We start from the raw sequence: 12403 nt of genomic DNA, 5'->3' as shown, positions 1-12403 counted from the left end.
TGCTATTAGCTACTAAATTATTCTGGGCTCATATACAGAATGCTAACCCAAGGTCCGGCCAGGCTATTTTTGACAGAGTGGCTTTTCCATCAAATTTTCACAGAAAACCTTTCTGCAATAACCTGTTTGAAAAACCCAAAGCAGCCTCCAGAAGTTCAACAACTGGTTTGCTGCCTGGACTGTGCTCTGGCAACCTGGCTTTTGCCTGGGCAGCCAATGGTAGAAAATGAAAGCTTTCTTTCCCATTCTGATATGGGACAAATATATAACATTAGCTTCTCATTTAATCCTTTTCTATTTCAGAGTGAAATTTTTGCAAGCACGGAAGTGTTTCAACAAAAAGAAAGTTTCTTTCATATTTCATAAATAAATTAAATGAACCTAGAGTCACATATATGTGTATATATCTATTGTTATATATATATAAACTTATTCATACATGCATACCTATGTGTATATATGCTTTTTGTGACAGACTGAATGTCAGGTTCAGTTGTTAGCAACATTTTGTATTACATAAAAGCAAGAATGTTGTTAGCAACACTGTGTATTACATAAAAGCAAGAATTTTTGTTCATTGTAGGAGTCTCAGACTCCCACACCATGGGAGCTAACAGGATTCTTCAAAGCAGCCATAATGATGAAACTAATGCTAATTCAATGTCTTCCTTTACTGTGTATTCCGTTTGAATTATTTAAAAAAAAAAAAAAAAATGTCTTTCAGTCATTATTGAATTAGATAACCGAAAGGATTCTCTGTTTAAAGTCCCTATACCCAACCGTCAGTAGATATATTTGGAATTTTAGTATAAGGAATACACTATAGTAAATCTTACTTTACAGATCAATTATTTTACTATAAATAAGAATATCCACACATCCATTTTGTATGCTTATAAAATTCATATTGAGAATTGGATGATCTAGCATCTTTACCATTCAACAAAATGCTGAAAGGATATACATAGTTAATCATACAGAGATCTTTAAAATGAAAGTTTCTTGCATACTTAGAGCAGTAGAAAATTAGTTCATTGTTCAATAATACATAGGCATAGTATGTTACAAATATCAAATCTTTGCTCAGCAAGTAATGGAAACTCACTTTGCTCTCCAAAAGCCTCCTCAATTGTTAATGAAACATGACATACCTGGAGTTCAGCTGAGTCTGTTAAACGCTCTCAAAAGATGCCAGTCAATTAAAGCATTAGATAAGTGATTCTTTTCCTAACCTTAGGGTAAGTTAGGCAAGTGACCACTACACAGTGATTTTCAGTTGAGAGAGACGTTATGAAGGTGTTATCCAGAAGTTTCAATTTTAGTCTGGCATATTTTATTATAGAATTTTGGACTCCTCTCTGGCGCTAGGCAACTGATTCAGACATTTTCCTATATTATAGGGTGTTCATTTGCAGCTACAAATAGAAGCTTTGCTTAGAGGGCCAGCAAGCTAGCTTACTACCTAGTTGATGTAGAAAGGAAGTCTATCCCTATAATGAAAGAAATTAAAACTATATTTTCCACACTATATATATAAAAACATATTTTGTCACTCAGTAACATCCATGTTAGAAATATTAGATAACCATAAGTAATTATTTTGCTTTGCTGAATGTATGCTGCTTAGCTCACTGCAGATATTAGATGGTTATGCAGTTTTAAACATACTAACTCTGTCTCATTGCTCAACTGCTAGAAGCTAATAAACGTTAAGGGTTTTTTTGCATATTCTTCTCCTCCCATCACAGAACACAATTCAAAAAAGATCTATTTCTCTGCTTTAGTGCTAAGTCTGCCTTTTCAAATGTTACTTTATTTCTCAAATTTTGGAACTTCACTTGGTCGTTTTATAATGCTAGCCATTAATACTTTTTCATTGGGCAACCGGACATTCAGAATTATAGATTATGCATGTGTCATCATGAAGTATCTTAATTTCTGGATAGTTACAGATTTGTCGTCTTGAGCTTACAGTATCTTCTGGTTTTTTTTTTATCCCAGACAGCATCCAAGTATCAGATGCTACATAATTACTGAAAACACTGCAACAAGAAAGAAAAAAATCCAGAAGCCAGGGGGCAGCAATATTTTTATACATAAATATTACATATTGAAAGAATTATGGCATTTTAAGACCTAAAAATCTTTCTGGTAATTGAAGTTCTGCATATATAAATAAGAGAAAAAAATGATTTTTTTTTCCCCTCAGGAAAAGCTTATTACCTGATTATATCCTTGCTAGGACTCATTTCTTCCCTAGGCTCAGACAGGCTAAATCTCTCTTCCTGTAAATACCAGACAGTTTGAATTTTTGTATCACTCTAGGGACAGGGGAGAGAAAAGACAATGCTGCTGGTGATGTGACTGCAGTGATGGGTGAAGCTCCCAAGACACACACTGCCTTCAGATTAGCTACCGATTCTCGGGCTGAAGCCCAGACAACCAAGAAGGCGGCCATCTGACACAGGAAACACGACAGTCATTTTATTCCTGGGAAGCAGGAGTTAGAAAACATCTAGACTGTTAATGGATTACTTGATTATGCTCTTAAAAAGATGGGCTAGACCTTGTAGTTTTTCCTTTTAGACATGAACAGAGGAGGAAGGAGTTCAAGAAGTTTTGCCTGCAATCCTGAAGAGTCTCAGATCATTGGAAGCGCTCTGGCTCATCAAGTGAAGCTCAGGGAGAATGGCTCACAGCCACTTCTGGCTGTGGTGCGGGCAGTGCCCTTATTTCTCATCCTGCCTCTAGGCTCTTCCCTTTCCACTTAAAGATTTTGGGTTGGGACAATTCCAGCAAAGCTACTACTCTCTGGTTCTGTGCTTTTGAACACCCTGGGGCAGCTGAAGGCAGGCAGCCACTGCAATGGCAGTGGGGGACACAAGTGAAAGGAAGGAGCTCCTGTTCAGAAACAGCTCCAGAAAAACTAGTGCTCTGCAGCTGAGGAGAGAACAGACGTGGATTTTCCTTTCTGCTGCCTCACAGAAACTAAGCCGTAGATATATAACATAGGAACAATGAGTCTTCAGTTCACACGACACTTTTAAGTACACCTGGCCAACCCCGTTTCATAGCAAACCAGCATTTCCTCCACAAAGGAACGAACGCCTAGCAAAGCAATTATTGAATGCCGAACTGGTAAAGATGTGTTTACATCCCATTTGCTGGCAGTAATGCTTATGTAATTGTGTGTTATCGGGTTCAGTTAGCCAATCTGATTGGCTTCTCATGGCCAATTCCCACCAGCAGTTATTGTTAACTTCTGCCTATCTTCTTTGCTGGACATAGAGTCACCTCCTAGATTGTCAGAAACAACATGATGAACTAATAAAAGGAAGTGTGTGATGCTAACTAAAATACTGGCGCAAGTAAATATTCCTTTTGCAGAACTTAGTATCATCATCTTTAGCATATCTGAACACCACCAGCCCAAGAAACATGTGCCAAGGTCGTTCCTAAATCTTAGTTTTGTACATGTCAGCTGTTGCAAAGCCATCTGCCAAGCCAGCTGTTTCTGGAATATATAACAATTTCTTAGATTATATATTTAGTCTAAAAGTTCCTATGTTTTTTCCCCTCTTTCCTGTTTTGCTCAATTTATTTCTTAAGCATGATTACCAGATGCAGGCTGGTATTAGCCGTATCTTCTTTAATATCATACACAGAAATAAACGATCATATCCATTCTTTGATTATCAACAATTTTTTTTTTTTGCTGGAATTCAAATTTGGCAAGATTAGCAACACTAAGTGAGGTAATAAAAATGAGCAAAAAATGTTTTTTTTTCAAGTCATGACAAAGTTTGAACAAATACTATGATGCCTGCATATCTACAGACACACATAACAAATGTGTATCATGAACACAAGTTTTGCCAAATTTAATTGTAACAATAATATTGTTACTACTAGTCTGTACAGCACCATGAATTTACATTCTCCTTGCTGCCAGCAGGCACAACACAGACTAAAAACAAATTTCCATCACGCATTGCAACACGTACCATGAAAGTTTAAGTCAATCCTAAATTGTGGATTCCCAGGTCTGCCCAACACAACCCCCCTCCTCTGCCAACATTGGTGTTTGTATAACCGTGTTGACTGTTCAGCTGGCTTATCTGATCTAAAGCTAAGCCTACAAAAAAGGACAACTGGTGATATAGGTGAAATAAAATTCAGTAGTTTCAGACCCGTTGTAATGACTTCTCAGAAACACTGGGAACCTGTTTCTTTAAAAATAAGGCCTGAGCAGAGGAAGAATAGCTCAAAGGCAGGTTACATCTCAAAGTATCGCTAGGCAATGCTTAGAGCCCTACGTTACTGTTGCCTGTGCTGTTCGTCATTTCCTGATTTGTGATTTTTAATTTGTGATTCTTCTGACAAGCACTAAATTAACAAACATGCAAAACATCGTTAATGATATTACAGCAGATAATTTCTTCTTGAGAGCAAACAGATCTTTACCAACTCAGCATTTCAACAAACAGATTTGAAATGAAGTTCTGTTGAGACTTGTCATTTGCTACTTGGAAAACAAAGCTGTTGATGCTTAGCATCTTCATACTGTAAAAGTGTTTCTGAGTTTCCAGTTATATGTGCTTACTGAAATTCAGAATAGAAAGAGGTACAGATTATATTACGAATTTGTCTTGCAAAATAAGTCCAGAGATTTTAAATCTTAAATTTGAAAATGAAAAACTGCAGCCAGCATTATAAAAGATATTTTGAATTTTTATTACATACATCATATAACTTTACTTACTTATACCATGATCTTCACATACTACCCGTATTTTTTATTAACATTAAAAATGCCTTACTTGTTTGCAACCAAACGCATCACTGTCCAGTCTTTTGGAAACATCTCTGGTCGTATTAGTATTCGAAATACAGTGAAAATCTGCAGCAGGAAATCCTTTGAAAGGAAAAGAAACAGTCATATGTCTTTGCTGCTTTTAAAAGAGGGGTGAGCTTTAAATATATTTTAATCAGAGACAAAAAATCATTCTTGAAATAGCAGAATTGCATTTATTTTCAACATAGATACACCTCTGAATATTTTTGCTTTTTTTTTATTCCCCAAGAAAGCTTCACATAATGATTTAATTCATTTTTCTTAAAAGGAGGAAAATAATTTAATGTGCCATTTGATTGACAGGAATGCATAAGAGAAATGTCAAAGATGCATTTGGCTTCCACTCATACACTTCCACAAATGCAATCCCGAGAAAAATTTGCAAATCAAAAAAGCACTTTACAAACACTACAGAGTTCTGAATATTTCCTTAATCATGGCAGGTTTTCATCACTTTCAAGATTTATTCTAAAAGTGGCATTATTTGGTGGGAAAGAGAGAGAGTATAAGGACAATTTTATCATTGGGTTTGCAAAGACCAGCGAATTCAATAGTGATGCCCAGGCCCCTGAACTGTTATCGCAGCAGGCGGGCTGTATGCAGGTCACTTAACCACTCTGCCTCATTTGCTGAATCTATAAAAATAGTGAACACATGCGAGCTACTTTGAATGTAGAAAACACTGCTTAACTGCTTTTAGCATTATCATCTCCTATGTGGTTTAACTCACTAGTAAATAACTAAATTAAACTATTCCTCTCAGCACACGGTTTTTCAGATTTCCTTTTCACAAATAAAACTACCAACAAGGGTAATATTTCTAAATGGCCCACCTTGATTGTGTATAGTACTGTCAGTATTTTTTTAGTAAGCAAAATGGAGCTTTTGACATCATGAAGAGCATGAGGCAAGCGATATAACATGCCTAACAATCAGTGTGGCACCTGACCTCAAAATGTTTTGTATTGATTCTGCCCGCACCACTTGTAGAGAGTTAGCCCGAAACACAGATGAGATGAAGATACAATCAAAGAATACCAAATAATTTTGAACACCAAAATATATTCTCAAGTGCATTTACCAAAGCATGGATGACAGGCATTGCACAACAGATGTCTTTCATTAGAGAATCGCTGTAAAGGGGGACGAATGAAGGCGCTGGGAAAGGCAGCTGAGATCCCTGCACCCACCCACCAGAGACGATTACATAAAAGAGACAACCTGTTTTCTGAGCAAGATGCCAAAAAATTCTCTGTATTAAAGAGTATAAATGATACTCATTGCAGATAACATAGTGTTTGAATGCAGGTGACCAGCTTTACAGATAAACAAGTAGCTCTACAAGAAACATTTATTCCAGACTGTTTTCCTATAGCTTTGCACCTTGTAGTTAAATTTCAACACTTCTGCCTGCTCCTTTTTTTCGTTAAGGGTTACCTCCCTTCCCTGTGCTGTAATCCCTGTAGCTCTGTGCCATAATCCCAACAATATGGCAATGCCTCGAATGCTGCTGTATGTCACCTCAGAATAATGTCCCAAATTCTCCCATATCTCATTTTTATCCTGTCTGTTGTCCAGACACAATACATGTTGCTGGTGTTAGGGAAGCTAACTGACTGGCTGCTGAACTGAAGAGACCAAATGGGTCCTGTTGGGAAACCAAGGAGTTAGAGGACTGAAAACCCAAGGGCTGCGTGAGGTGTAAACCTAGTGCCTTTGAGACTCACAGGCCACTGCCAAAGCCTGCTAAAATTCATCAGCTTGTTCAAAAGTCATTAAGAAAAGAATGACAGAGAGGAAGATCATATATACTTTATTTCTTTAGGTAACTAGGCTAAAAACAGAATAAATCTTTTATTCCAAGCAAACTTTAAAACAAAGCAAATGTAGACATTGGCATTAAATTTTGAATCATTAACACCAGGCTAATTATTTCTAATTTTAACAGAAAAAATAGAAAATTGTGTCATCAATTTAGTGATAAGTGATATTAGATACGAAATGTGGATTTGAAAAGCCCGAGTAAGACTGAAGAGCTCTTTGTTACAGTACATGTTAAAAACATATAAACAAAATGCAGTATAATTCGAAGCTGAAATATAACTGAAAGAAAGAGATAACTTACAAAAAACTTTAGAAAAACTAGTCAGTTGTAATATTTTCAAGATACAACTATTAAGCTTCTATTAACAGAATTAATCTGTAGCTAACTTTTATTTTTCATGATTCAGTTTTTGTATATTTGGCAATACATTTCCCTAGGAATCCATTATAAACCTGAAAATAACCAAAGGGTAAAATGCCAGTTGACTAGTCTGATACTTTGCCATTAATGTGCTGGTATCCTTCGTGTGTCAGCACTGCTCATCAATATTCAGTGCCGGTGTTCGCTCCCAAGGGACCCACCTCCATGTGGAAATTCCATAAAATGTTCTGATCAGCATTACAATGCCTGGCATTTTGCATGATGCAATTGCTCATTTTTGTTTCATGGTCCAAACATCACAAGACATTACTATGAAGTACCACTCATGGAAGATCAATTTTGCAACTATATTTTGAATTGTTTCCTTTGCACTGAACTATTGTCTTTCATAGTTGTATCTGCTCTGCTGAACACATCATAATGATTTAGTAACAGATTTTAACATTTAAAAAACATTTTTTCCGGCAGTATAAGTGAACTAACATTTGGTTGGTTGAGTACAGATATAATTAATGTCTCATATGCCTTCTATCTTAAGAGACAGCAAGGGAGTAATTTTGTCCTTTTACATACTCTAAATACCATCTCTTAATATTCCTACCTAGTGTACATAAGCTCTAGTACTGTCTTACACCACTTAAAATAATATCACAATATCACAGTTTAGTTTCCTCTAGTAGCAATATTTGCTTGATGAAACTATCGAACTGTGATTAAGTGAGAAGCATGGCCTTCTGAAAGACTGAAAACCATCTATTCATTTAATCAAAAACTGCCTTGGAATTTCTTTCACATTTCCCTGTGTGCATGCAAAATCCTACGTAAAGCAAGTCAGACTCTTCACTGGATCTCTCAGGGTCCATCTATATTAGCATTTTAGTTTGGGTCAACAGTCCACTTTGAAGCTAACTGCGTGATCATCCATTGCTTTGGTTCGTGCTGCAGAGTTATCAAGCTACTTGGTATGAAGTCTTTGTAGAGCATCCTAGAGGTTTTTTGCAGAGTGCCAAGGTGCCATAAGAAAGAGGACGGTTCGACAGTGAGCTGTCTCTGCCCAAACAACTCATCCATCCTGTGGCCAACTCCTTTCCCATATCTTCTTTCCTTCACTGCTTCCTCAATCTACATCAGAAGTCACCCAAATATTTGTTTCAGAGCTACCCCTCTGCCCCAGCACTCATCCTTTCAGAAGTCCCATACGTGAGCGAATGTCCCTGCATAGCAGGGGAAGGATGGTGGCTAGAACTGAGCTTCTCCACCAGAGACATTCCCCTCACAGCCTGTGTCCAAGGGGTCATTAAAGAACTGTGGAATAAATTGCACTTGGTGGTAGGGTTCAGCACCCACCCTACCCTGCTCAGGCTCCTTTAGCTGGAAGAGAGGGATCAGAGAACTGGTAAGGTTTATACCCATCCCTGCGAAATACTATCTTTTCCTTCATCAGATCTCTCCTGTATATCTATTCTGCCACATTATTATAGGGTACACTGCCAATGGATAAAAACTAGGCCTTCTGGCAGGTGCTTATCTGTTTGTTTTGTCTTCTTTTAATCTATTAATTAAAAAACCCACACATATCAACCAAAAGCACCTTTCTGTGGTCAAAGCTGCATTGTGCTAACATATACTGTTTTTCTCATTCACTTTTCCACTTCTCTCCTCCTATTTATAACTTCCACTGTTACCTTTGTCAGAAATTATATCTGAGCTTTTTTGCGGCAGCAAATATCCGCCTACCAGGGCGCCTCTGTTCTATAAATTGCTATAAAATACATTTACTAGAGAAAGATGGTATTTTGTGGTAAACAAAAGGAGCATATCTTTAAAATAACATTGAAAGATAAAAAGAAGCATTTAAAATTACTGCCTCATTATATTCAATGTTTCAAAAAGTGAGTGAAGTATAGTCTCTGGTGCTACCACTCAGCCATGAATCCCCTGTCATTTCTTTCTTACTTCATTTGCATGTTTTCAAATATAAAATGCTTTTTCTATCTTCTGCTTTGTGTGGAAAAAACCTGACTCTCTCAAAGAACTAACTAAAATAAAAATAGTCACCATGTCAATTACTTAAACTAAATATATTCACAAAATAGAGGAAATATTTCCATAAACAAGCACTTGTTTAAAGCATCGCTCAGACGCATGTCATATAAAAATGTGTACATGTCATTCCTTAAAAGTCTCCATTTTGCTGTATCGTGATTAACAAGCTGGAAAGAGTCTTTAATAATTCTGGTATAGACTGTTAAAAAAAAAAAAAAGAGTAAGAACTGCAAATATATTTCAATAGAACGAATGACAACCTTCATTCCCTTTTTACAAGTACTTGCATGAGTGAATTTTTGTTTGGAGAAATGGTTTGGTGGGGCTATTTTTTAATAGTATCACAAATGCTGTGCAAACATGCATTTGTGCAAGCACTTGACATAGTCGTCTTGAGAATTAGTCTGGAAGAAAGAAGAAATACCTTATGATATCAGTGCCTAATCGTTCAGTATAGATGGTTAATTATAAACAGAAGTAGTCAAAGCAAAAAAGCACAGCAGGTAGCAATTCAAAGGCCTGGGTTACACTCAGGTAAGTCCCTTGCAAACCCCATATCAGATTTGTAACTTGTAATGTGGCTTAGGGAAGACGCAATCCACTTTGACATCACTGACCAGGGGAGAAAAAGAGGATTCAAAAATACAGCAAGCTGATGGTAGTTACCACTGAAGCTTAAATCCCAAAGTACATACCAGCCACAAGATTAACTATGGCTACTAGTTCAGCATCTAAAAGCATCTCAGACAAAAAAAAGACTTATCACAGATATTTACACCTTCTGAATCTTCATTTACTCATATTGATGTCATTTCCTAAGAAGCATATCTTAAAGCAGTATAAAATACCAAGGAAGTTCCACACTTGGCAAACAAAGCAGAAAAATACAGAGGTAAGTGACAAGAGGGTTTAGATAGCCTAAGTCATACACAATCACCTCATGATCAATCGCAGTGTCAGCCTCACACACTAGCTCTCATCTTTCCCTCTTGCTCTCAGTTATACGCATTTCAGTGATATTTGATATTTCCAAGTGAGGGAAAAAACCAATATATTATTTAAGATTCAGAAGAGAAGGAATGCTGCATTAATTATGATCAACCTACTGCCACTGCATCACTGGTGGAACTGATGCTGATTTGATGAGATCTGAATGGAAATAACAAACTCTGGACTTGAGTTCATAAGACCTCTGTTTTGATAGCTGATGGCACTGGCTACAGCTGCTTTCCATATGTCTCTGTATAATAGTAGGGTATGTGCGTGGGGGGAATATAAATGTGTCAAATCAAACACCATTCAAGCATTAATTCTAGAAATTTTTCATGTTCTAGAAGCAAGAAAGTCTGAATAAACCCAATACTGTATTTCATAGATACATCAAACAGAAATCAAGCTTGAAACCTCTAGGAAATATAAAAATCTAAACCTAGGAATATAGACCTGCTCAGAACTCAAACAAAAGGGAAAATATTTTCAGTAAAAAATGCCTGGGTTCCACAACATATACTAAAAATTGCCTAAGGATAGCAACTATGCTAGGTGAAAACAGACGCTGTAATACTAATATAAAAATGGTCCACCCTATATAACTCCTAGATAGATTCATGATAGAGATAACTTCTCAGCAGCATTTTCTATCTTTCAAGCTCAATATGACTATCTCACTACAAAGAAACAGCACTCATGAATGGTATGCTCTCTTCAGAACAGCTCTGAACAGCTATCAGGAATTTAAGGAAATACCAAATTGCACGATGACTAGACTCCCCTTTTCGGGCTAGTACTTAAGATTATCAAATGGTAATTTAAAAGTAACATCTAAAAATATACTAACACACTAGGACATTATTACTCTCTTATCTAGGATCACTGGCTGAATAATGGGCATAAGTGATCGCTCAAGATTTCTTGTGTGGATCAAATTTGGTACTATATACGTTTCTCAGGGTCTAGCAGAGTGGAAGTCTTAATGTCTATCTTTATACAGAAAATCTTAACTTTTACAACATTTAAAAAAATCCATCTCCCTCCTCCAAAAAGGAATTAAAAATGCTGTATCTCTATGAACCTGGTAACTCCATCAATGAAATTGGTAGAAGCTGCCCTGAAAGAGTTCTGCAGCTACTCTCTTCCATGATCAAACTGGGCAGATAGACGTTACAAGTCTGACAGGTCCTCCTGCCAATGGACTTGCTGCACAGTTAAGAAAAATGGAGTTAGTTGAATATGCATTTCTCAAGCTGTGTGTTTGCCATTGCCGTTTATAATTTAATGAATGAATGAATAAATAATACATACAATAAAACAAAAAACCCAACTGCCTGGCAGCACGAATCAAGCAGAACTGTGTAACCTTAGATTGACACCGTCTTTAAAACAGGCTTTGAGGCTAAGTTTATGGCTTTAAAGCTATTATATAGTCCCCCCCATCCCTATCCTATCTGCTGTCATTGTAGAAGCAACAGAATCCTAGTCCCACCGTAAGAGTGTGGGAAAAAAACCTGTGCAAAAGTTAGCTAATCTGAAGAACAGATTGCATTTAAATACTGAAGTGTTTCATCAAAGCACAGGAATATCTTAAAGGGAGATAAATCAAAAAGAGAAATAAAAAGAGACCTGAACAAGTGAAAAGACAGTTCTGTTACTTACCCTCAGATCTTCCTTTGTGTTGAAGCTATCAAGAAGCTGTTGATAATGTCTATCAGTCATTTGTCGCAAGAGTGACAACAAACAGGAGACAAATTCCCCCTGTTCAAATAAGCCAAGAATAGAAATATTATAGATTATAACGTCTTTTGTATTTGAGCTCAAACTGTCATATTATAAGCTCTTAAAAATAATTAACAAATGGAAGGGAAATTAATCTACAGTTAGGAAATATTTCTTAGACTCCATATTTTGTGAAAATACACTGATTTATCTATGAACTTCCTTCCATTTATAGAATTATTTTTCCCCAAATGCAGTTTACTTGCTTAACAAAACCTATTTGAAATAGTTCCAGAAGGGCTAAACCAGTAAAAGTTTGATTTGTGACTTGTTTCCCTTGTATCTGTTTTTAAACAGATTATTTAAATTGCTAAAATTACAACCTCTTAGTCAGCTCAGTTTTGAAACAAATATAAACAAAAGTATTTTGCAACAATTCTGGGAAGAATGCTATTATTTTTCTTTAGGGAAGAAATTAATGGAATTAGCTGGGAATTTTTTCAAAACATTTTTTCATCACAAAAAAAGTTTTTGTCAAAAAGAAAACTCATTTATAGGATTGAACAAACTTTGAAAACGTTTTG

The 12403-nt window shown here is 36.3% G+C and overlaps 1 protein-coding gene across 1 annotated transcript in view; it reads right to left on the bottom strand.

Moving 5' to 3' along the window:
• Window positions 1–12403, bottom strand: part of DOCK4 (dedicator of cytokinesis 4) — a 262203-nt gene that overhangs the window by 54930 nt on the left and 194870 nt on the right. Inside the window, exons 26-27 of the mRNA XM_075147683.1 lie at window positions 11760–11858; window positions 4821–4915 (exon numbers count right to left, since the gene is read on the bottom strand). Of these exons, the coding sequence (XP_075003784.1) occupies window positions 4821–4915; window positions 11760–11858 (194 nt within the window). The remainder of the gene's footprint in view (window positions 1–4820; window positions 4916–11759; window positions 11859–12403) is intronic.

Source organism: Calonectris borealis, chromosome 1 (genome assembly GCF_964195595.1).
Source record: "Calonectris borealis chromosome 1, bCalBor7.hap1.2, whole genome shotgun sequence".
In the NCBI taxonomy this organism is placed as follows: domain Eukaryota; kingdom Metazoa; phylum Chordata; class Aves; order Procellariiformes; family Procellariidae; genus Calonectris; species Calonectris borealis.
Note: the sequence above shows the minus strand (reverse complement) of the source record. Positions and strands in the feature narration are given on the sequence as shown.